We start from the raw sequence: 22,938 nt of genomic DNA, 5'->3' as shown, positions 1-22,938 counted from the left end.
TCTCGAAACTGTTTACTATCATTTTTCTGAACAACATTCTTTTGGCATTTATGCTGCCGAAAATCAGAATGTCATACACAAAATGAAAAGTGTATGGGATACTCAAAGACACTTATGCGAATGCAGTAGTGCATAAGCCTCATCTCAAAAATACATGGCTCTGCTCCTGCATAAACGCATGCCTAATACTCAGCTCTTCCTCTTCTTCACACTAGCCTCATCCAACACTTCTATCACATTTCAATCCCACACAGTCTGCAAAATCCTGAGACTATTCAAACTCCTTCTCTGCATCTATACCATATCCACAAGCTACTGCTCAGGCTGTATTTCTTCTATTCTTCTTAACTCTCTCTCTATCTTTCTGCATCACTAACATTCTTGCTATTGTTCTCCTAACAGAAACTAACATTCTATTTTTCATGTAGTATATCAGTCAATGTCACACATTGCACTACCTAAGTGCTATTTTTTGGACACTATTTATCATGTATGGGGAGAGTGACTATTATTGTCTATGATGTTTTAACTCTATAGAGTTGTCTAGATGTATAGTAAATATTGTAACACTTGTAACATAGTTTGTTCTTTCATCTTATTTTTGTATAGTGTTTCTAATGTCATCTGTATTGCATTGGCTTATACTGTATTTATATTGTACTGTATGTGGAACTTTCCTCCCCCGGGAATCTGCTGAAAACAGGTTCTGTAGACCCAGTTAGACCATATATAGTGATGTTTGAAGGCTGTAGATCTTAAATTATGAAAGATGGCATGAAGAAGTGAACTGTGGGTTTCTGTTTATAAATCCACATACAAAAACAATACTATATTCTACAAAAATCACACAGTGAAAATTCTGTAGAGAACATAATATTTAATCCAAACATTTGTTCTTTTTGGGTAGTTCACAGAATAAATTTATGAACAGATCAGTTGTTTGATCAACACTGGCTACCACTGTACACAGAGTACAAGGGTGCATCTCCAGGGGTCAATATGTGGTCTCCCATCACTTATCTAGGTAGATTTTGAATAGGGTCAGTGAGAAGCTCTCTTTTATGTGAATAAGAATTCTATTCCAGAGAAGCAGCAATCTCTGGGAGACATATCTGCCTCTCGTGCATTATCTGTTAATGTCACAAGCTAGGGTGAGATCCCTAGAATGATTGATTCTTATGCCATTTGACTTGCAGATGTTCAGCATTTCCATTAGGGGTGGGTCAGAGATTGCCCTATAAATCAAGCAATAGTCACTTCTCAGCAGCTTGTAAGGTACAGAGTAAAGTGGGTCTGTGTTCAGCCATCAAAAGGAAAAATCGCCGGAAGGCATTACATCAAAAATGCCATTCAGAGAATCTCCTCATGTGGGGGGGGCTGTGCTCCCCTCACCCCCACTAATTATATATACCAACTCCGTGATTGCACTTCTGTGGGAAATGGCAAATTTCCTCATCCTTACCATAATGCAATCTAACTTGAACAGCTCAGTGAATAACATGTTCAATGAGAAATGCCGTTTGATGCTCTTTTATATTCGATGGCTGAATATAAACCCAAGTAAAGTGAGAGGGATTCCCCCTGTCCACATAGATCATGGTTTGGAGTGCCTGTATTTTGTTAATGATAAACCTCTGAGATCTCTCCATTTGCTGCAGTTGTCTGGTGAGATACATGCAAATGGGTGCATTATAGTCTATTAGCTGCCTAATGAGGGTTGAGTACAGTAGAATTATAACATCCCTTGACCCGGATGTTATGCCCTTGCTTATGAGGTGTGCTATGTAGAAGACTTTCGTACCACTGTGGAAATGTGGTGGTCGAAGATCAGATTGCTATTAACCTGTGTTCCCAAGTCTTGCATCACTGATTCGGAACTCAGGGGGCCACTGTCAATACTGTAATTAGTAGAGAATTCTGTTTTGCCATAGGAATAATAAAGAATTTTCTTTTGCATTTTGTTTTAGACCATGGCTTTGTACCAATCATTTGTGTGTATTAGCCCTTTTATTATTTTGATACCATTGGGGTGACACAATTATTGCTTCCAGTTTACAATCATCAGCAAACTTGGTGAGCCAGAGGCTGTCTACTTTGGCCTGGAATTCTGAGAAATAGATGCCAAACAGTAAAGGGCCCAGCACATACCCCTGTGGTACTCCACTGGTGATGGCTCTACTGGTGGAGGTGGAGTCACCAATTTTGACAGAGTGTGTTCTGTCAGAGAGCCAGTTGGCTATCCATCTAGTAACACAGGGGTTAATCAATCCCCAGCTTGGAGAGTTTCTCATTGATGCCAGGGGGGATTGTGTCAAAAGCCTTGACAAGGCTGACATAGGCTATGTGCACTGTCTTGCCTTAATCCAGGGCTTTGGTGACATTTCCAAAGAAGTCTACCAGGTTTATTAAGCATGATTTACCCTTATTGAAGACAACCTGGGTTGGGTCCAACATTTGGAGGTCAACTATGTCCTTGTTGATAAGGTCCATGATAATTCCTTCCATGGCCTGGCAGATGAGGTTGGTTAGACTTATGGGTATGTAATTCCCAGGATCAGTTGATGGCACTCCTGTGTGCAGGTGAATTACTGTTGTTGTTTTCCATTCTGCATGAACATAGCCAGTTCTCAAGCTATGATTAAAGAGAATGTCAGGTGGGTTGACTAGGTCATGTTTTAGATTGTTTAGTAAACAACTTAGGATGTCATCTGGTCCCATTGAGGCTCGCTTTTTGCCCTTGGCGAGTGCAGAGATGACCTTTTCTCTGGAGATACTAGGCAAAGGGCTGGTGTCAGGTATGCTTTGAAATATGGTAGGTGGGGATAGGGGGTTGAAGTTTGTGCTGAATCTGTCAACTAGCAGGTTGCTGATATCTTCCAGTGTAGTATGAGTGATCCCATCTACAACCAATTTGACACATAGCTGGGCATTCAATTTTAAACTTTAAATGTAGTTAAAGAGTACCTTATGATTATCCTTAGCTAGGGATGTGATTTTAGTTTTGTAATTTGCTTTAGAAGACATCACAAGATTTCTGATTTTCTTGTTTAGGCTTAGGAGGGAACTCTTCCTCTGCAGAGTGACATCCCTGTTGCTTTTGGACAGCAGTTTCTTCTTCTTGTTATATAATCTGTTTACACTTGAAGTCATTCACAGTGGTTTGTTTTTACAGGAAGGCCTAGATTTCATCCGGTCAGGTACGGCAGAGTTTATGCAGCCACTTAAGTCTTTATACAGGGTATTTACATACACTTCTGCATAGTGATCATTGTTGTCTGCAATTGCCGGAGTATGAAGCTTTTTATACCATCACTTAGTAGGCTGTAGTTAGCTTTAGTAAAGTTTTTTATATTTTTTGTTCTTGCAAGGGTGCCAATTCCATTACTTGCTTCAAAAGAGACTGATTTGTGGTCTGACCTAACCATCACGCATGGGGGAAGTACAGTGACCTCCCCCCTTGTTTGTGAGTACGATGTCTGGAACATAAAATCCCCTTGTGGGGATGCAGACTATCTTTTCCAGAGCCTTTATGTTAACAAAGTCCACGGACCTCTGGGTGATCATATTTTTGTTCATGTATGTCCCCCAGTCTTTAGAAGGATAGTTGAAAACACCCTTGACTAAGGTGTTGGGCTGTATGGCGAGGGATTCCAGTAAATCGAGGTAAGCAGTGTGCTTATGCTGGTTCATGGTGGGGGTCAATAGCTAGCAATGATGTGCTATGGTACTTTCCCAGTAGTTAATTGGACATTGAGTAGTTCGAGAGAGCCATGCTGTTTGACCAGTCTCAAAATATATTTGGTTTTAAAGAAGATCGATGCAGCTACACCTTTGGTTCTTTCATGCTCATTTTGAGGTCTGAATGTGTGGAAAGCATTCTAGCCTTGCACTGCTGGGGTGCTATCAGCAGCCTTGAACCATGTCTCGGTAACTGTACAGATATCATCATCCTCCAAGGTGAGCAGTGCTTCCAGGGACTGTAGTTTCATGTTTAAACTCCCTAGCATTAAGCAGTATGACCCTGAGTTTGTTTTGATTTGATTTTATTACACTGGGAAACTTGTTGTTATGACATTGCCTAAAAGAGGCACTGTGGGGGGAAAAGGGCCTTTCCCAGTATCTGAAAGACTAGGGAGGACAGGTACAGACCATTTCTAGCAAAGCAGCGAGATCTGTTTATCATATCCTCCCAGGCTGACAGATACTGGAATGCCATGGACTGACACCAGAAGCTAAGCCAATTGTTGAAGTCAGCCTTTCTTTATATTGGGTCATCATCCTGGGTGATGGAAAGATACTGTTTAGGGCTAAGGATATCGCTGTCTGGACACATAATCAGACAGTTCCATCATGTCCCTTTTTATATAGTCCAGAGATGTACATCTCATGTCATTCACTCCAACGTGGACTATGACAGAGTCATAATGGTACTTGCTGTTCAGTGACTTGAGGGCATGCATGATTTGTTGGATCCTGCCACCTGAGAGGAACCTGACCATGACCTTCTCCTTGTCCAGGCTGGTGAGGGGGACATCTGTGTGTCTCACTATGGAGTCGCCTATGACCGAAACATTTGATGTGTTTTGCCTGAGGGGTTTATTTGTTGCGACACGGCTGTGTGTGTTGATATGTGCAGTAGTTTCTTTTTGCTTCATAGTGAGTGTGGGTGGTGTGCATTTGGAAGTCTCTGTTCTTTTGGTAGGCCTTTAGTGAGTACCTCCACCTATGTGGGTTTATGTGTCATGACCTTATTTTATGTGAGAGGTGAGGTTTGCATGAGATGTCAAGTCTGTGTGCTGACAACCTATTTGATACCTAATTTGTTCTTAAGTGAGAAAATTGACTCCAGTTGCATAGTGTATTTGCATCTCTCTCATAGGTTGTTAGTTTGCTTTAGGAGTAAATGGTTTTCAGTATACATGAAGCAAATGCTACATTGTCTCACGATGCTCATATCAATCAAGCAGGAGAAATCATGGAAAACTGCCCATCCATTTTGGCAATATTTTTCTGAATGTGATATTTGGGAAGGAAATGGGCTAGCTGGATTTAGGACTTTGGCTTAACTAGTGGACTAGTTTGACTTGGAGTAACAAAGGCAGTGTGTGTTTAATAGGTTGTGGATGATAAGTGTGAGAACACTGCTTAAACAAAACAGATGACATCCAAACACAAAACAACACTAGCACATTCATAGGTGTGTACCCCAGCACTTCTAGTATAAAATGATGCTTAAATGAAACATTGTTGCACCTGTCGATGTGGGGTACACACCTATGAAAGAGCTAGTGTTGTTTTGTGTTTGGATGTCATCTGTTCTGGAATAAACTACTTTGAAAGTGGAATCTGCAGCCTGCTCCTGGTCCTTCTTTGGTTTGTTTACATTTGGACTATATTTGTTTTTTGGGCCTGGAGACTTGCATTTGGTGGTAGCTATTTTTCTGACTTTTATTTAATTTCTGATGATGTTGATGCTACTTCACTTGTTTTCTGCATAGAACCAAAGTAATAAAAGATATTTGTACTAACATGCTCAGACCATCTTTTTTATAGCAATGTATAATTAGTTTATGAATTTTTAACAAAACCCTTCATATATGCATTGTCACATTAGTTTGAAAGCCTTTAACTTAAAGGTAAGGAAATAAAACAAACAGAAGCTTGAACCTATGACTTCTTTTGATATCAGAGAATTGTTGTTTAGTTTTCTCAGTTACCATTTGGTAGAGGTTTGACTTAGAGTAGCAACTGTAGCTTAGGCAGCTATCATTTGGTAGGTGTTTGAATTTGGATGGCAGTTGTAAGACTCTATCAGAGCATTATTTCTAACCCTGACATGGGAATGATTTATTTTATTTTTTAGGCTGCTGTTGCTGCTGCAGGTCTTTCTACACTTCTTGAAAGTGAAGGCCAGTACACATTTTTTGCACCAACTAATGAAGCATTTGAGAAGATTCCTAAACAAACTCTAAATAGAATTCTTGGAGATCCTGAAGCTTTGAAAGGTAAACCATGCTTTACTGAAGCACACAGATACACACACTCTTACACATGCATGCGCACGCGCGTGCGCACACACACACACACACACACACACACACACACACACACACACACACACACACACACACACACACACACACACACACACACGCACACACACACACACACACACACACACACGTCACGTTCACAAAATTGCCCACAAACAAAATATTGATTTTCCAAACATCGAAATGCTACTACACATGCGCTGAACAAAAATTGCCACAGCATCCCCTGCTAATTAAGTATACTAACTGTGAGACTGTGCAGTCTTGGAGAAAGGGCATATTTCCCTACCTTGAGAACTGTGTGATCTTGCACACCTGCTAACCATCTGTGAAGTCAACTAAATTTTGTTGACAAAAAAAAATGTTGACCAAAGGGGGAGTTGCCCATATCCAGTTCCCTATTATATAAACATACATACATATGTTACATATATGCACAGACATTGATACATATGGGTCTACTGTTTTTGGTCAAAGTTTCAGTACTTCAAACTTCACTTGTATGAATCAACTTGTTCGAAGTACTGAAACTTCTAAAACTGACTATGGAGATCAGAATACAGGTTGGAATGGGAATATTCCTTTTTCCTCGCTGTAGTGCAATCTCAGAATTGTTACATTTAAGTAGGGGGTGTGGGGGTCACAGCCCCCTAGAAGGGAGGTGCACCTCCCCCTGCAAAAGCATGTTTTTGTTATACTTTTTTTTTATTTGTGAGGCAATCAGGTGCCTAGACTTCAGCAAAAGCGCACTTTCATTGAAGTGCACTGCCGCTGAAGTGGGGTTCTAATGTTCGCTTTCGGTTAAGTGACAATTCATTGTAAAGTAGTAGACCCGTATTTTATATATATATAAAATCTAACTAAAGAAACTCAAATAAACTCCCAATAAGCTTTCTAAAACTATTATCCAATAATTACATTTTTTAAGTATTAAGAAAACAATTTAACAATGAGATGTGAGAATATTTGTACTACAGTTCATAATATGGTGCATAAACTAACTGTTTATTCATGTGTTCAGTTGAGATAATTATACACTGACTATTTAAATACTTACATACTCTTTTGCAGATTTGTTAAACTACCACATTTTGAAGAACCTTCAGTGCTCAGAAGCTATCATTTCTGGTGCTCCCATGGAGACACTTCATGGCACCCATCTGGAAGTAGGATGCAGTGATGGTGGCCTGACTATTAATGGCAGATCAATTATTGCACAGAAAGACATTCTGGCTACAAATGGAGTGGTCCATTTCATCAATGAACTGCTTATTCCTGATACAGGTAAGCTGGCGTATTTTTTAAATATCATCTACACCTCTATATTTTACTTAAAACAGTACAACATAAATTCTCATTTTCATTTAAATGAGCATTTTTATAAGAGGAAATGCTGGCCCGTAACTCCCAGAAGAAAAATAAATAATGCAGATTTATCTATCCAGCTTTTGATAGTCCATAATTTTTTTTTACATTCAGTTGGAATGTTCAATATTTTTGCTACTGAACAAAAAAAGCGTAACACGTGTGATGATCTTTCATAAACTGTGGTACCAATGCAAACAGATGCTTTTATAAGCCACAATCAATATGAATGAGACTTCCAGGTGATTCTTTTCTAGCTCTGGTGTGCTAGTCATTCCCTGGTACTTAGTATGTTTCCAAAAGTGCAATATCCGTTCCAGAATTGTACTTTCTGATGGCAATAATTCCTTAATTTTGTACTTTGGTCATCAGCTTCTTTGCTTCGTGTACTTTTTTAAGTTATATTTCCCTCCACCATACTAGTATTGTCTCTTAATGTATCTGTAGAATTTCTGTTGCTATTTTTTTTATATATCTTTCACCAAAACCACCTGTTTCTAAGGTTGCTCTGAATATCAATCTTCTCTGGTATGTTAAAAGAAAACCTATGCATCTCATGCTATACTGGATCCAAAAAACAGTTTGCTGTAAACCAGATAGCTGTTCATTCCAATTTTCAGTTATTTTGGAGTTTATTATTTTGGTTATGATGGTTAGGGTGGTTTGCACAAGAAGAAAAATGAGACAAAGGAAGACCAAATAAGGAAGTTCTTTAGTCTTTGTTGAACTGTACTTTTTGATATATATAAATATAAATGTTTATATATTTATATCTATATGTCTATTTATATATATATATATATATATATATATATATATATATATATATATATTTATCATTATACATACACACACACATACACACACACACACACACACACACACACACACACACACATACACACACACACACACACACACACACACACACACACACACATATATATATATATATATATATATATATATATATATATAGATAGATAGAGAGAGGGAGAGTATATCTTTAAATAACCATTAATTACATAATGATTTACTTTGACATTCCAGTAGTCTATACATCCACAAATAATCAAAAATATGAGATTTTCCATTTTTATTTAGGCAAACTTATTATTATATTTAATAAGCCAATTTTGTTTGATACCACTGTGGGTTTCCCCTGAAAAGTGGTCATTAGCGAAGAGGGACAAAACCAGTCAACAAAGAATAAATACATGCATAGCAAAATATACCTCATGTCTTTTTATCACATAGATCCTGTAACCTTATGGATCAGATTTATAAACTTATCTTTTATATAATCCTGATACAAAATATTGCATTACCACTGAAAACTTATGCTTCTGCTCCTGTTCCCAATATGTTCCCAATATTTTTCCTTTCCTACATTAAGGTATGTGAACTGCTATATAGCAATTAACCCATTAATTTCAACTGCATAAACCTCACTTTGGATACTCACTTCATTATTCAGAATGTCTTACTATAACTATTTCTAGTAATTTGACTTCTGTTTGTAAATGAAATTGTAGCACATGAAAATTTGTTAATAAATGCATTCCTTTTGGCTTAACTGCTCACAAGAGAGCTGTCTAAAGAATGGAATTTGCTTCTTTAGTAACATGTTTTACACTTCTATATTACTACTTACGAGTCTCGTTTTCTTTGCAGTTCAATAGATACATTTAAACACATCTATATGAAACAAACACCCAAGCATTATAACGCTTAATTTGAATCACAGTAGTACTTAATTCCACTCTTTTACTAAAGACCCTTATAAATAGGCTAGTCATTGTCATCAAATCATTGTTTGTCAGATGCTATTTGACCAAAATGAAACATGTGTCTCCTGGGAACAAGTTGCAAGTTATACTCTTATACCAGACAAAAAACACTGAAGCAAGCACTTCCGTCCTAACCACAGAAGCAGTATTTCCATACTGACATTTAGAAAGAGCGGTATAGAAATTAATGCACTAGCGACTGATCAGCATTTGTCGACTGCACCCCATAAAACCTTGCACCCAGGATGGCTGCCCCTTTAACTCCGCCCTACCTATGTTTCTGCCTCCACAGTCAATAAGCAAATACAGATCTCATTAATGGAAGTTCCCAGGAAATACAATTTTCTAAGTTGCATAATTTGGAAATAACTCCAATTCAACAACCATTGCAGGAGACCTTAAATGTTTCTAAATCACACATTTCCAAGCATACAGAAAGGGGGCATAATCATGCTTAATGCATTCAAATTATTGCACTTTTTTCAATAACTGTTAGAAACTTTTTATTTTGCAAAAATGAACCACTTTGTATAACTGATATAACCTAGAGTTCCAAACAGCTTATTTATATACTCATGTATTTATTTGAAAAATATCTTTCTATTGCTTCAGGATTCAGCAGTTGAAACTGCTGAAAAGCATTTTAATTTTGAGAGTAACAGCACTGGGCAAGATTGTTACATTTTTTGATATGTGTGATGGAGTAGTAGGTGGTTAGCTATATTGTGAGAATGGTGTTTAGATTTTTGAGAAGATCCCTGGTGTTCATTTGTCCCTCACATCACTATTCAGTCTGCACTTTAAGATGATATATATCAAAGCACTGTGTCTTCTCAGTAGTGTGACCATGCCAATGCATAAAATAACTATATAAAACCCAATATGCACAGCTGCAGTTACCAACTGTGCACTGACGCTTGGAACTGAAGCACTTGCTTTATGTTTCCTTTATCAATTTCTGAAATATGAGCAGCCATAATATCATAGGTCCACCCTTGTTTAATTTCTGTAAACATTTTTGACATATTGTTGAGTCATGACTTTGTTTTACTTACATGCATGTGCATTATGCCACATATACTACTTTTGTAGTAGAATGTGTTCAAAAGCTTTTGGAAAAAAAATAACTTTTCTGACACGGTAATTGAATAAAACATCAATTTTCTCAAAGGCAACAGAAGACAAACATTGTTAGCACTTATATGACCATTGGACAAGGCATTTGTCACCATACTCCATGCAAACGTTGTATGTAATGTAAATGCATTAAGTAATAGATCCCTATGTGATTCAATGCAATGTAAACTGGCTAAGTGTATCATCAGGAAGGCTCAGTCTAACCACTGGTATCTCCCTAGTGCTGAGACACTTATCTTTTTTTGTATTTACTTTTCTGATCTCCAGACTGTGAACCAAGACCTCTGGCTAAGTTTGCATATGTCTGCAGAATGAGAGTTATTCTCAAAACTCATTCTCATAGGTAAACCCTTCATAAAGAACTTGCTCTTCTAAATACCTGATGTACTGAAAATGGGCTTAGATTAATTGTAAAACAGTGCAATATCATCACATTTAGTAGACATACCATGCACTCAGAATACAGTATAGACAGGACCACACTACAAAATGATAAAGAAGTTAGGGATCTTGGAACATGGGATAATAATTCCATTTGTTTTGACAATCCTATGACAATAGTAGTCAGAACATCCTACTTTGTGCAGATAATTGCCAAGGAGAATACCATCTAGCCCTAATGAAGTCATTGTCCTTTACATTCAACATTGATTAGGCCAATGACTGAGTTTAGTACACTTTTTGGGATGTACCTCATGAGACATATGGTTAACAATTGGAAAGACAGAGGTTCTTAATTCATAAGATTACTGGCTTAACTGTTTACTACCATGAGGGTCTGGAAGCACTGCCTCTTTATTTAGCTTCCTACAGAATTTTGAGAGGAAATCTATCCCTTAACTTCCATGATATTACATAACCAGTAGTCCTGGATCTCTTGTATCTCCACAAGTCTTAATGCTCCAGAAATACTTAGGTTTAAGTAATCTAATTTACTTAGAGGGCTTCACACAACATGATTGAATAAGCAACACGCTTTGCTGAAAGGGTATTTGACTTGAGTTTAACAAGCTATTGTTTGATGAATAGTATACAGGAAATGACAAAGATGAGGTGTACTTTGTTCTACCTGATGAAGCACTACTGCCAAGGCTATCTTTTGAGGGGGAAGGTCCTTACAGCACCACCTATGTATAAGAGTTCTCTTTGATTCATAGACAAAAACATAGATACATGAAACTTTTGTTTTTTATACATTTTTCTTCCCTAATTGAGCTTCTCATTTCTGTGGTGTGAATAGGAGTGAAGTTTTTTGACCTATTTCCAAATACCTTTGTGAACTCAAATAAAATGTAATTTGTCTCTGGAAACCATTATTTTATTTGGCTAACATTATGGGAAATTGCTTCCAATTGTTAACAAGCTATTGATTGCTGCCAAGATGACATAACAGTTAAGTATTAGTCTGTTTCACAATATTACAAAATTGCTTAAAAACGTTTGTGGATTGTAACTGTAGATTGCAATGTTTCAGTCTGTTGAAAACTAACATTGTATACATGTCTCTTTATTCACAGCAAAAACCCTTTCAGAACTGGCACAAAATTCTCTCGTTTCGGAGTCCTTCAAATTATTTCGTCAAGCTGGCCTGGAATCTTATCTGTCAGGAAAAGATGCATACACCGTCATTGCTCCTCAAAATGATGTATATCAAAGTAATTCTATTTTTATATATTTTATATGATGCAATAATATGATTTACATGACAAAAGTGATGTATTTAACTAATACAATGCAGGCTAAGACAGAAATTATGGAAATTAAGACTTCAGAAGTAATGGAATAACACATCGTAAGTATATGTAGCTAGAAGACTGCAAGGAAACAGAAAACATCCACCCCTGTGTTTGATGGCCCACAGATGGTAACACTTCCAAAAGGACTGTTTCCTTGTCTAATATGTGCTACTACACAAGTATGCAGGAAGCATCTGCAGTAGAATTATAATCGCTCAAGATAAATGCTAAGCTTTTACTAGTTTAAGTAATATGGCTGTATTTAAAATTCCTACAGTATATTAAAACTAGTCATTTCCCCTTAATGCTCACATTTAAAGAAAACAATTTATTAAAGGACTGTATGATTTTTTTATAATAGCACGATTGCACTTATTGCTAGTTAATACAAATGTCACCTACAGCTGAGTTGTATTAGATGACAAATGCTTAAGGTATGGCTTTAAATAATTGTAAATTCGATGCTGTAAATACTATGCTGTAAATATGCTATAATGCTAGCAGTTTATTGTTAATAGATGCTTAAGAAATTATCATTACATTTCTTTTTCTGCTTGGATTGCTGACTGTTTTTCTTGCAATGGCTAGGCAGACATTTCTCAAAATAAACTCTATTACTGTGCAGTAAACAAGAAAATAGCATCCAGGAAGGACTGATCCTCTCCAGCTAAGATGAGTGAGGATGGTTTGTACCATAAATCACATTTTAGTAGTATGCAGAGTTACAGCAGTCAGATGATTGCATAAACATGTGAGGGACTTGGCATTCTCCTTTGTTCTATTTTAGAGTTGGCAGCAATATTTTTTAGAGTTGTACCCAAGCTTCCAGAATGTAATGGCCTTTATCAATAAGTCTGTACTCACTACCAACCTCAAGACAGTTCAAACTTCTGGGCAACATATATTTTCACTATTAAAAAAATATCCTGAAATGTGCTATATGTAAACACAAACCAAGGTAAAATACATTAGACCACTCTACAATATGCTTGATATATGCCTGGTTACACCTGTGTGTTAGTATTACTTCTCTGAAAGTGTGAAGCAGAGTAATAGATTAATAAGATATCCATTATAGACCAAAATATGTTTGTGCAGTGATCTCTCCAAGATGCTAAAATGTTAATCATGACTCAATAGGAGGATTCCAAACATTTGGTAGAATGGTACACCATTCACAAGGAATTTAACCTGTAAAGCTAACTTACAATTATAGCTCAACGAGATTAATTCCTCCTCAGTGACACAGAAGCTTTGCAAAACTTACAACATAATCTCCCTGGCAATCACTACATGGCATGTGAAAAACGTTGAGCTGTGCTGGACTAATCAACAGAAAAAGGTGCATGAGCAATACCACAATAAATTAACTCTTAATGTATGCAAAAGTAATTATAGCTATAGCAAATATTCATGTGAGAGGTTTACAGCTTTAGATGATCCATCCTGCTTGTTGACTGTTTTTGAAGTGACCGGATATTTATTATGTTATAGATTCAACTCCTACTGTAAATAACCAGATGAAGAACTTGCTGAGAGATCATATAATTAAGGACCGCTTTTTATCCAGGCACTTGTACCATGGGCAGACACTGGAGACAATCAGTGGAAAACGTCTAAGGGTCTTTGTCTACCGACATGTATGTATGCTTATTCAGTCATTAAATATATAGATAGATAGACACATAGATATAGATATCCTGTCACAGATATGTTTTTAGCATTTTAAATGTAGGAAATTATATTTTTTACCACTCAGATTAAAAGATGCATTTTAAAATGTTTTGTGGTAGTCATAGTGATTCTGAACCTCTGACAGCTAAAAAATCTAACTGTAACATTTTACTAATATTTCTCATTTTATCTTTGTTGTTCCTTATAATATTATTACTGATAACAACAGAACATGGGAAATAATAATAAAAGTGATACCTAAGACTGCTTGTACCCAGTTTTTTTTTAGATAAGAAAGCTGCTTTCTATCAGCATTCCAAAAATTAATATGCAAACAAAAGGGACACAGATGAACAATTATATATTTCAAATCATGTATCAGTTTTATACATGCATAGATATATGTATATATATATATATATATATATATATATATATATATATATATATATATGTGTGTGTAGATAGATATGTGTGTGTGTGTGTGTGTGTGTGTGTGTGTGTGTGTGTGTGTGTGTGTGTGTGTGTGTGTGTGTACAGAGAAACAAAGAATCTAACAAAGACCCAACATTAGTGAGTGTCGATTGCATATATTGCATGTGAAAAATGCTTAATGCCCACTCTGGCAAATCTGTTAATTATTTGGATTGTTGATCATAGAGTGTCAAAGAAACCCATGTATATAATGACTTATTTTCATACAGACACACAAAGAAGAGAGAGAGAGAGAAAAACAGACAGAGAGTGTCTGTCAGCTTACTGAATAGTGTTTCGTTGTTTATCATAATTCAGAATGCATAATCTTAAAATGTCAAAATACTCAGCTCATGATATCTACTGTCAGAATACATACATACATACATACATACAAATATTTCAAGCACGGGCATAAACGCCCTTCTAGCTTGCCAATATACCAAAACACTTGTTCCCATAATAAGTGTCCAGGCTGTTCTTAAAAATATCTAAACTAGTACTTTCTTAAATGTAATTTGGTAGTCTGTTCCATGCATCAGCTACTCTGTCAGAGAACCAATTAGTACACTTCTCATTCCTATAGAATCTTCTACATAAGTTGTCTGATGATTCTTTAGTACTTTTGGATAACCACAAACATTCTCAGAGTTAGTTGTCCCTAAATGCCCTATATATCTGAATAAGATCTCCTCTTAGAGAGAGACACTGTACAAGTTCAGATATTTTAGTCTTTCATAATAACTTAGATTTTCGCATCCCTGGATAGTCTTGGTATATTTCTGCTGTACTCTTTCCAGTTTACTTATGCTTGTCTTCTTACAGGGTTTCCATATCGTTATTCCATACTCAAGTTTGGGTTTAATGTAACTAACAAACAATGACTTCATTATTTTTAATGTCCTAGACTTTATAAATCCTTTTATACAGTCTATAGTTCTATAAACATCATTAACCCATTGGTTGATATGATTAAAAAAAACTCATAGCAGAATCTACCCATATACCGAGATCCTTAAATGAGTCTACAGTTTCAATCACTGTGTGCTGTATTAAATATTCACCTTTCAGTTTATGTCTACCAAATCTTATATGCTTAGTTTTTGATGCATTTATCAGCATATTATTCTCCTGTGCCCAAATGGCCAATTTAGTCAAGTTACAGACATGCCTGATCTGTAACAATTGTAATCAGTTTACCAAATTTTAGGTCGCCTGTATATAGACTGTAGAATACCTCAGATGAAAAAGTTAGGTTGAAAGATACAATCTACACATGTAAGGGGCTAGGACAGAACCCTGTGGGACACCCTGATTGTAACCAAGGATTTCACATGTTCAGTTGCTGTATGATACTTGCCATGTCCTATTTGTAAGCCATGCAGCTATCCATCATATCAAGAGTACACCAATACCTAGTTGTACTAATTATTGATCAGTGTTTTGTGTATGACCCTGTCAAATGCTGTAATTAAGTCTATATAAATTGCATCACAGCACAATTTGTCATTCATAGCTGTTATTATGTTGTTATAGAACATCATGTTACAGGTGGTAATAGATCTATTTTCAACATATGCATGCTGATAGATAGTTTCTAGTCCCAACCTATCCAGTTCTGACAATAACTTATCTAATATTACCTTATCCATTAATTTTCCACAACATGAAAGTAGACTTAAGGGTCTATATGATTCTGGGTTTGTCCTACTCGCCATTCCCTTAAAGACAGGTTTAATAAGCGCATGTTTCCAATCTTGAGGAATCTCCCTATATTTATATGACCTACTGAATAATAGATATAATGGTAGTGTAAGTTCTTGCTGAAGTCTTCTCAGGTCATTATTACAAATTCCATCTCCTCCATGTGCTTTATTTGAATCCAGTTTGTGCAGTTCTTTTTCAATATAATCTAATTTGATTCCAGTATCTGGGGTTATCTGGATGTGACTAGGACAACTTATCACCTCTTTTATGGAGCCAAACTGCTTTGCATAAGATTTTGTAAATATATTTATAATCAGTTGTGTCTGAGAATAAATTTTAAAATCTCCACACAGTTTACCCATTTGTGTATCTTTACTCCTTCTACATCTTATGTATCTATAAAAAGGTTTTCTATTATGCTCAATATCTTTATAGAAATTTTCTTCAAATTTTTCTTGATCTTGTCTCACACTATGCTTCATCTGTTTGTTCAGCTTGTTTATTTCAGTTTTCAAAGTTGCAGTTTGGCCTCTCTTCCATTTCTTATATTTTTTGTCTCTAACCATAATCGGATATCTTGTTCTTATGGAAATATATCCCTCTGATTTTGTATGCCTAGATCCTGATGTTAAACAGTTTTTTTTACTTTTTGAACTCATCTTTCAACACTTTCCATATTCCATCTGCAGTTTTTTCACTGAACACCTCACTCCATTTAGTTTTACATAGTAAAACATGTATATACTGTATCAGTAAACAGCCTAACACAAACAACCTGTTACTTAAACTAAGAAATGAGTGCTAACAGGGGTCCTGTAAGGAAGCAAGTTCATCTCTCCAAATGTGTGTAGTATTATGACATTCCGCATAGTGTTATTCAATAAATTGTAAGGAACCCATGTAAACATATGTATGTATATATCTATATCTATATATATATATATATATATATATATATATATATATATATATATATATATATATACATTACATATGTGTGTGTGTGTCTCTCTCTCTCTCTATGTCTGTATGTAGATGTATACATATATATGTATGGACTGCCTTTGGTCTAAATTATCTTTGTTTTACATCTACTAAGTCAACCACATTTGGTTGATTAAACAGATGTTTGACAAGTGTGCAGGACTGAACACTTCTTGTGGTTGGAGAATATGCCCCATCACCCAATACAATAATATAATTAACAGGGTATGCTACCCACATGAAAAGTGCAGGCGGCTTGCCCTTCTGCAAAAAAGTATGTGTTTTTTGTATGTTTACTTGTATGTGCATATTAGTGCGTTGATATTCGCTTTGTTGTCATTTTATGGTCTACGGTTGGAAAGTCGAGGTGTGAGGTACTCAATGATAGTGAGTATGCCTACATATAGATATAGATATAGACACAGACATACATATATACATATATAGATATAGGTATAGATATGGATATAGATATAAATATAGATATAGATATAGATACAGATATACATATGCACGTGTGTGTGTGTGTGTGTGTGTGTGTGTGTGTGTGTGTGTGTGTGTGTGTGTGTGTGTGTGTGTGTGTGTGTGTGTGTGTGTGTGTGTGTGTGTGTGTGTGTGTGTGTGTGTGTGTGTGTGTGTGTGTGTGTGTGTGTGTGTGTGTGTGTGTGTGTGTGTGTGTGTGTGTGTGTGTGTGTGTGTGTGTGGGTGTGCATATAGGATATAAGATACATATCAATTCTTTGATACAACCACAATTTATTCATGGAGACCATCAAAAACTTTTTGCACAAGTTAAAACTCCTTAAAACAGTGTTTTTGTGGGGGGGGGGGCAAACCCCGTGTACCCCCATACCCATTCTATACTTAACAACTCCAAAATCACACAACAGTGGTTGGAGGGGGAGAGAAATTCCTTTACTGCAGATTTCAGGACAAGCACACACCACACAGAAATTATCAATGCAAGTCAACTAAACATAACTATTCTCTTACTGTCATAAAACACATCAACCTGCACTGCTCAGCATTCAAAGAAAAAAATCTTTAACACAATGCTGCAAAGTGACTTTGACTTAAAGCAGCTTGATGTAATGAATGTAATCCTAAACATAAATAAATATATATATATATATATATATATATATATATATATATATATATGGATTCCCTCTATAATCTCAAAATACTGAAATATTGAATTTCAGTATCTCGAGACTATAAAGCTGAAAAACCAAAATACAGAAACCCCAAAATCGCAAAATTCAAAATAGCAAATGTAAACACACCATACACCATACAACACATACACTGCCTCCCACATTACAACAAACAAACACAACACACACAAAAACACAACAATGCAAACACACAAACCTCCCCTACATATAAGAAGGGAGGCAAGCCCCCTTGCACCTCCTATGCCCCGCTACTTATATATACTAACTCCGTGGTCGCACCAAACAGAAAAAGACAGCAAACTCACAACTACATGCTGTACAGTCCCCTTGTATACACACATCACAAATATACAAACGCCACCACTTTCAAAACTTACACACTCAAGCTCTTACCTACCTACGCTAACACACACACACACCTAAATCTTCTGAACACACTCACATACACTCAAATCCCTACCTAAAACCCTAAAAAAAATATTTACTTACCTTAATCTCCATCCATATCCAACCACCAAACTCTAAATCAGGCACACAGTACATCCCACTTCACATAGCGCACCACCTCAACCACAAATGCGACATTTCCGGATTCACGGTTATGAGGTTTCGCTATTTCGGAAGTTCGGCTTTATAGTCTCAAGATACTGAAATTCAATATTTCAGTATTTCAAGAAGTGAATATCTATATCTATCTATATATATATATATATATATATATATAGATATATATATAGATATAGATATAGATATATATATATATATATATATATATATATATATATATATATATATATATAGATATATATGGGTCCCTATCAGATGGATCAAATTTTCAGAAACTCACAATTCACTTCTTCAAGACCATAAGATCAAGTTTTTGAAAACCCAAAGCTTTTGAATGGAGATCACAGTACAGTGAGGATCAGGAAATATACCCTTTTCCCAACCGTAGTGTGCTCTCAGTGTTGCTATATATAATTTGCAGTAGGTGTGGGGGGAAGCATGGAGACATGCCCCTGCAAAAAGTTATAAAGGTAGAATTTGTTGGGGGGGGCGGTTTTTTTTTTGACGTTTGAGTTTTCGGAATCTGGATCATTTGGTCTTTGCCATATGAGTTTTGAGTTTTTGAAGACTTGATCTTCTGACATAGACACACACACACACACATATATATATATATATATATATATATATATATATATATATATATATATATATATATATATATATAGGAGGGGCAAACCCTTTGCACCTTCCCTCACCCCCTGCAAATTAAATACACCAATTCTGAGATCACACTACAGTGTCGAATAGAGTAAATTTTCCATTCCACACTATACTGTGATCTCTATTTAAATCCTTTGAGTTTTTGGAAACTTGATCATATGGTTCAGATCCTTTGAATTTCAAGTTTCTGAAACTTGATCATCTGAAATAAAACAAGCAAAAAAAAAAAAAAAATATATATATATATATATATATATATATATATATATATATATATATATATATATATATATATATATATATATATATATATATATATATAAAGATATAGATATAGATGTATAGATAGATAGATACATAGATAGATAAATGTCTACATGAAATGGAACAGCAGCTTTGCAACAGGTTTCTGTGACCCTGTTTTTGCCGCTGTTTCTCTTTGGCTGTGTGTAAAAGACATTGCAGAGTAGCTGCTACTCCATTCCCCCTACTCTTCAACAAATTGCAGATATAATATATCTATTTATACACAAGTATATACATATATAAATATTTAAACACATATCCAGATATACACTTATACATGTTTACATGCCCTCAAATAAGTGTGAAAGTACACAAATAGACACACACACGTACATACATAGACACACACATTCATACACACTCACAGACACACACACACACACACACACACACACACACACACACACACACACACACACACACACACACACACACACACATCAGGGACAACTGCTAAACATCTGATACATTTTTTCACTTTCCACAGGCACTGTGTATAGAAAATGCATGCATTGCTGCCCATGATATGAGGGGAAGGTTTGGCACCATCTTTATTGCAGAAAAAATGCTGACTCCCGCAACAGGAACAGTAATGGATGTACTGAAGGCTGACAATCACTATAGGTAAGGAGTTATATTTGTGATAGATGCTGATTGGGCATTTCAATTACCTGAAATCACTTATTTATTTAATATTGCAGTCTGTCCTTGCTACACATTTTATCATGATTATTTATTTAATATTGCAGTCTGTCCTTGTTACACATTTTATCATGATTATTTATTTAATATTGCAGTCTGTCCTTGTTACACATTTTATCATGATTATTTATTTAATATTGCAGTCTGTCCTTGTTACACATTTTATCATGATTATTTATTTAATATTGCAGTCTGTCCTTGTTACACATTTTATCATGATTATTTATTTAATATTGCAGTCTGTCCTTGTTACACATTTTATCATGATTATTTATTTAATATTGCAGTCTGTCCTTGTTACACATTTGTATCATGACATTTTAAGTTTCTTCTCCTCAGTAATGATAACTGAAAGTTTCTTATTGAAAATAACATTATAACTATGTAAGTGGTCACTTGGATCTTTCATCAGATGAGGTACTGTAAGTGGCTGTTTGAAGGACCCATCCACCTTTTCATTAATACTTTAGAAAGCAACACTGAAATCAGTATGATGTTATCATATGTTAGATATACATATGGTGCTATGTTTAGATTTGCTGTTTTTTTTTTTTCCTTAGTTTTGCTGTAAATTTAACATAACTAAAACAGAAAATTTTGGTTATACTGCTGAAAAAGTTTTTTTTTTCTGTAACAATTACTTTGCATTTTATCATAAGTTGTATTGCTAACTCATGTTAAGTGGAGGTCTGTTTATATTTGCATACTTTTCTTTTGGGATGTATGTATGTATGTATTTATTTGTGTTTTCTAAGAGATTTTTTTAATGAGAAGCATCTTTATTAAATTATCATTTTATGACATTGGCAATCATACATTTATATAAATGAAAACAAACCGTAGTTGCAAGTATACATCACAAACCATATTGACATAAGCTAAGCTACTGTCACTGTTTGACTGATCAATGCCACGGGAAGAATGCCCACTGCTCCCACTTTGCAGGAATCTCATAATTTGCTATATTTTTTAGTATTACTGTTCTCCCCCCACCCCTTCCACAACATGTGAAAAGGTAGTTAAGGTTTCAATTTCTGACAAAGTAGTTTTTCAGATTTGACAAAAGTATTTTATGATCACCAACTGTTTTGATGTAAGTGCCTAATTTCTGGTTAGGCTGCAGTGTTTTACATATCATGGTTCAGTGTTCAGTAAACAAAAATCGATGTGCAGGTCCATAGCCTATCAGAAGTTGGAAAGAAGCAGTATGGAAAGTGAAATGGATTAAGATTGTAGCATCATATCTTAGTTAGCTGTGATAGAAAACATTATAACTAAAATTTTTAAACCTTAGCACAGCACCAATTCACCATATCATAATTACAAAAAATTCAACCACAACTTCTAAATACTCATTTCTGCATGCCGTTTGGACCCCTGTACCCCTATAATGCTAAGAACTCTTTGATGCACCCTTTATTTCTTAAATGCACTTCTTCCTACCTAAACCTACCAGAGCACTAATTCTAACCCTAAAGTTCCACCCATTCCCCATACATAACCAAATCATTCCCTTCTATTATTTAAGCCTAAAATCCCTAATCACTCCCTAACACTACAAACTCCACTCCCAATCCTTAAATTCCTCTCCCAGTCTCTAAACCTGAAACTCATCTACTGCTCTTTCAATCTAAAGTCCCCCACTGCTTCTTAACCCTAAACTCCCCACTCTCTCCCCATCCACGAAACTACCCCTTTCTTTGAAAGCTAAAACTGTCATCCCACTCCCAAAACCTAAAGTCATCAGTCACTCAGTAACCCTAAAATCTCCTTCCTCTGCACACCCAAAAAACTCCCCATCCCTAAAACTGATGTAAATCCTGCTTCTGAGTACTGCTTGAAACCCTTATATATGCACAAGCACATCTGCTGTGTTGGGGTGAGGTGCAGAAATTGTACTCTATCTCTGCATGGCTGATGTTTCTTGAACAAAAAATAATTGAGCTTGTAGCCCACATGAGCGACAAGAAGCCTGAGTCACTGGCTATAGGATGGTGATCAATGAGTGCCTAGGACTCTGGCACTTGTAGCAGACACGAATAGTACAGTTTATCCATTAAAAATTAACACAATCCTTAAATGAGTGTAGGTTTGTCATTACAGCTCACATCTCTCACTATACTTTGCACAACTGCTTCTTAAGGAAGGTAACATCTACATGTTAAAAAGTTTTCTATTTGGAGGTAAATCACAGCATTTTTTATAATATATAGCCCATGCAACAATCAAACATCCTTACTATGTTGTGTTCTTATTTATATACTCTTGTCCTAGACAGGCCTATATCAATAAGAACAGAGATTAGTCCTCCCTGATGTATAAAGCAGATTTAGAGTTGATGTGTTATTAATAAAGAACCACAAAATAGCTATGACTTACTTACAGGGCTCTGAAATGCCTTAAAATCTGTTTCAAGAAACAGGTTATTTACACCAAAGTTTAATGAAGTTTTACTTTCAGATAATCCATGAAATTCCATCTAAAGACAGCTTACAAGGTCCATATTCACAGATGTCAGAAAAAGCCATCCTTTTTAATTATGCCAAATATATATACGTATATATATATATATATATATATATATATATATATATATATATAT

The 22,938-nt window shown here is 35.6% G+C and overlaps 1 protein-coding gene across 1 annotated transcript in view; it reads left to right on the top strand.

Annotated features, from left to right (window-relative positions):
- TGFBI (transforming growth factor beta induced) overlaps nucleotides 1-22,938 on the top strand; it is a 270,562-nt gene that overhangs the window by 136,355 nt on the left and 111,269 nt on the right. Inside the window, exons 7-11 of the mRNA XM_044069218.1 lie at nucleotides 5,864-6,005; nucleotides 7,125-7,337; nucleotides 11,863-12,000; nucleotides 13,576-13,721; nucleotides 20,122-20,258. Of these exons, the coding sequence (XP_043925153.1) occupies nucleotides 5,864-6,005; nucleotides 7,125-7,337; nucleotides 11,863-12,000; nucleotides 13,576-13,721; nucleotides 20,122-20,258 (776 nt within the window). The remainder of the gene's footprint in view (nucleotides 1-5,863; nucleotides 6,006-7,124; nucleotides 7,338-11,862; nucleotides 12,001-13,575; nucleotides 13,722-20,121; nucleotides 20,259-22,938) is intronic.

This window comes from Protopterus annectens, chromosome 4.part0, assembly GCF_019279795.1.
Source record: "Protopterus annectens isolate FY-2018-M chromosome 4.part0, PAN1.0, whole genome shotgun sequence".
In the NCBI taxonomy this organism is placed as follows: Eukaryota; Metazoa; Chordata; order Ceratodontiformes; family Protopteridae; genus Protopterus; species Protopterus annectens.
This window is presented reverse-complemented; position numbering and strand designations above follow the sequence as displayed.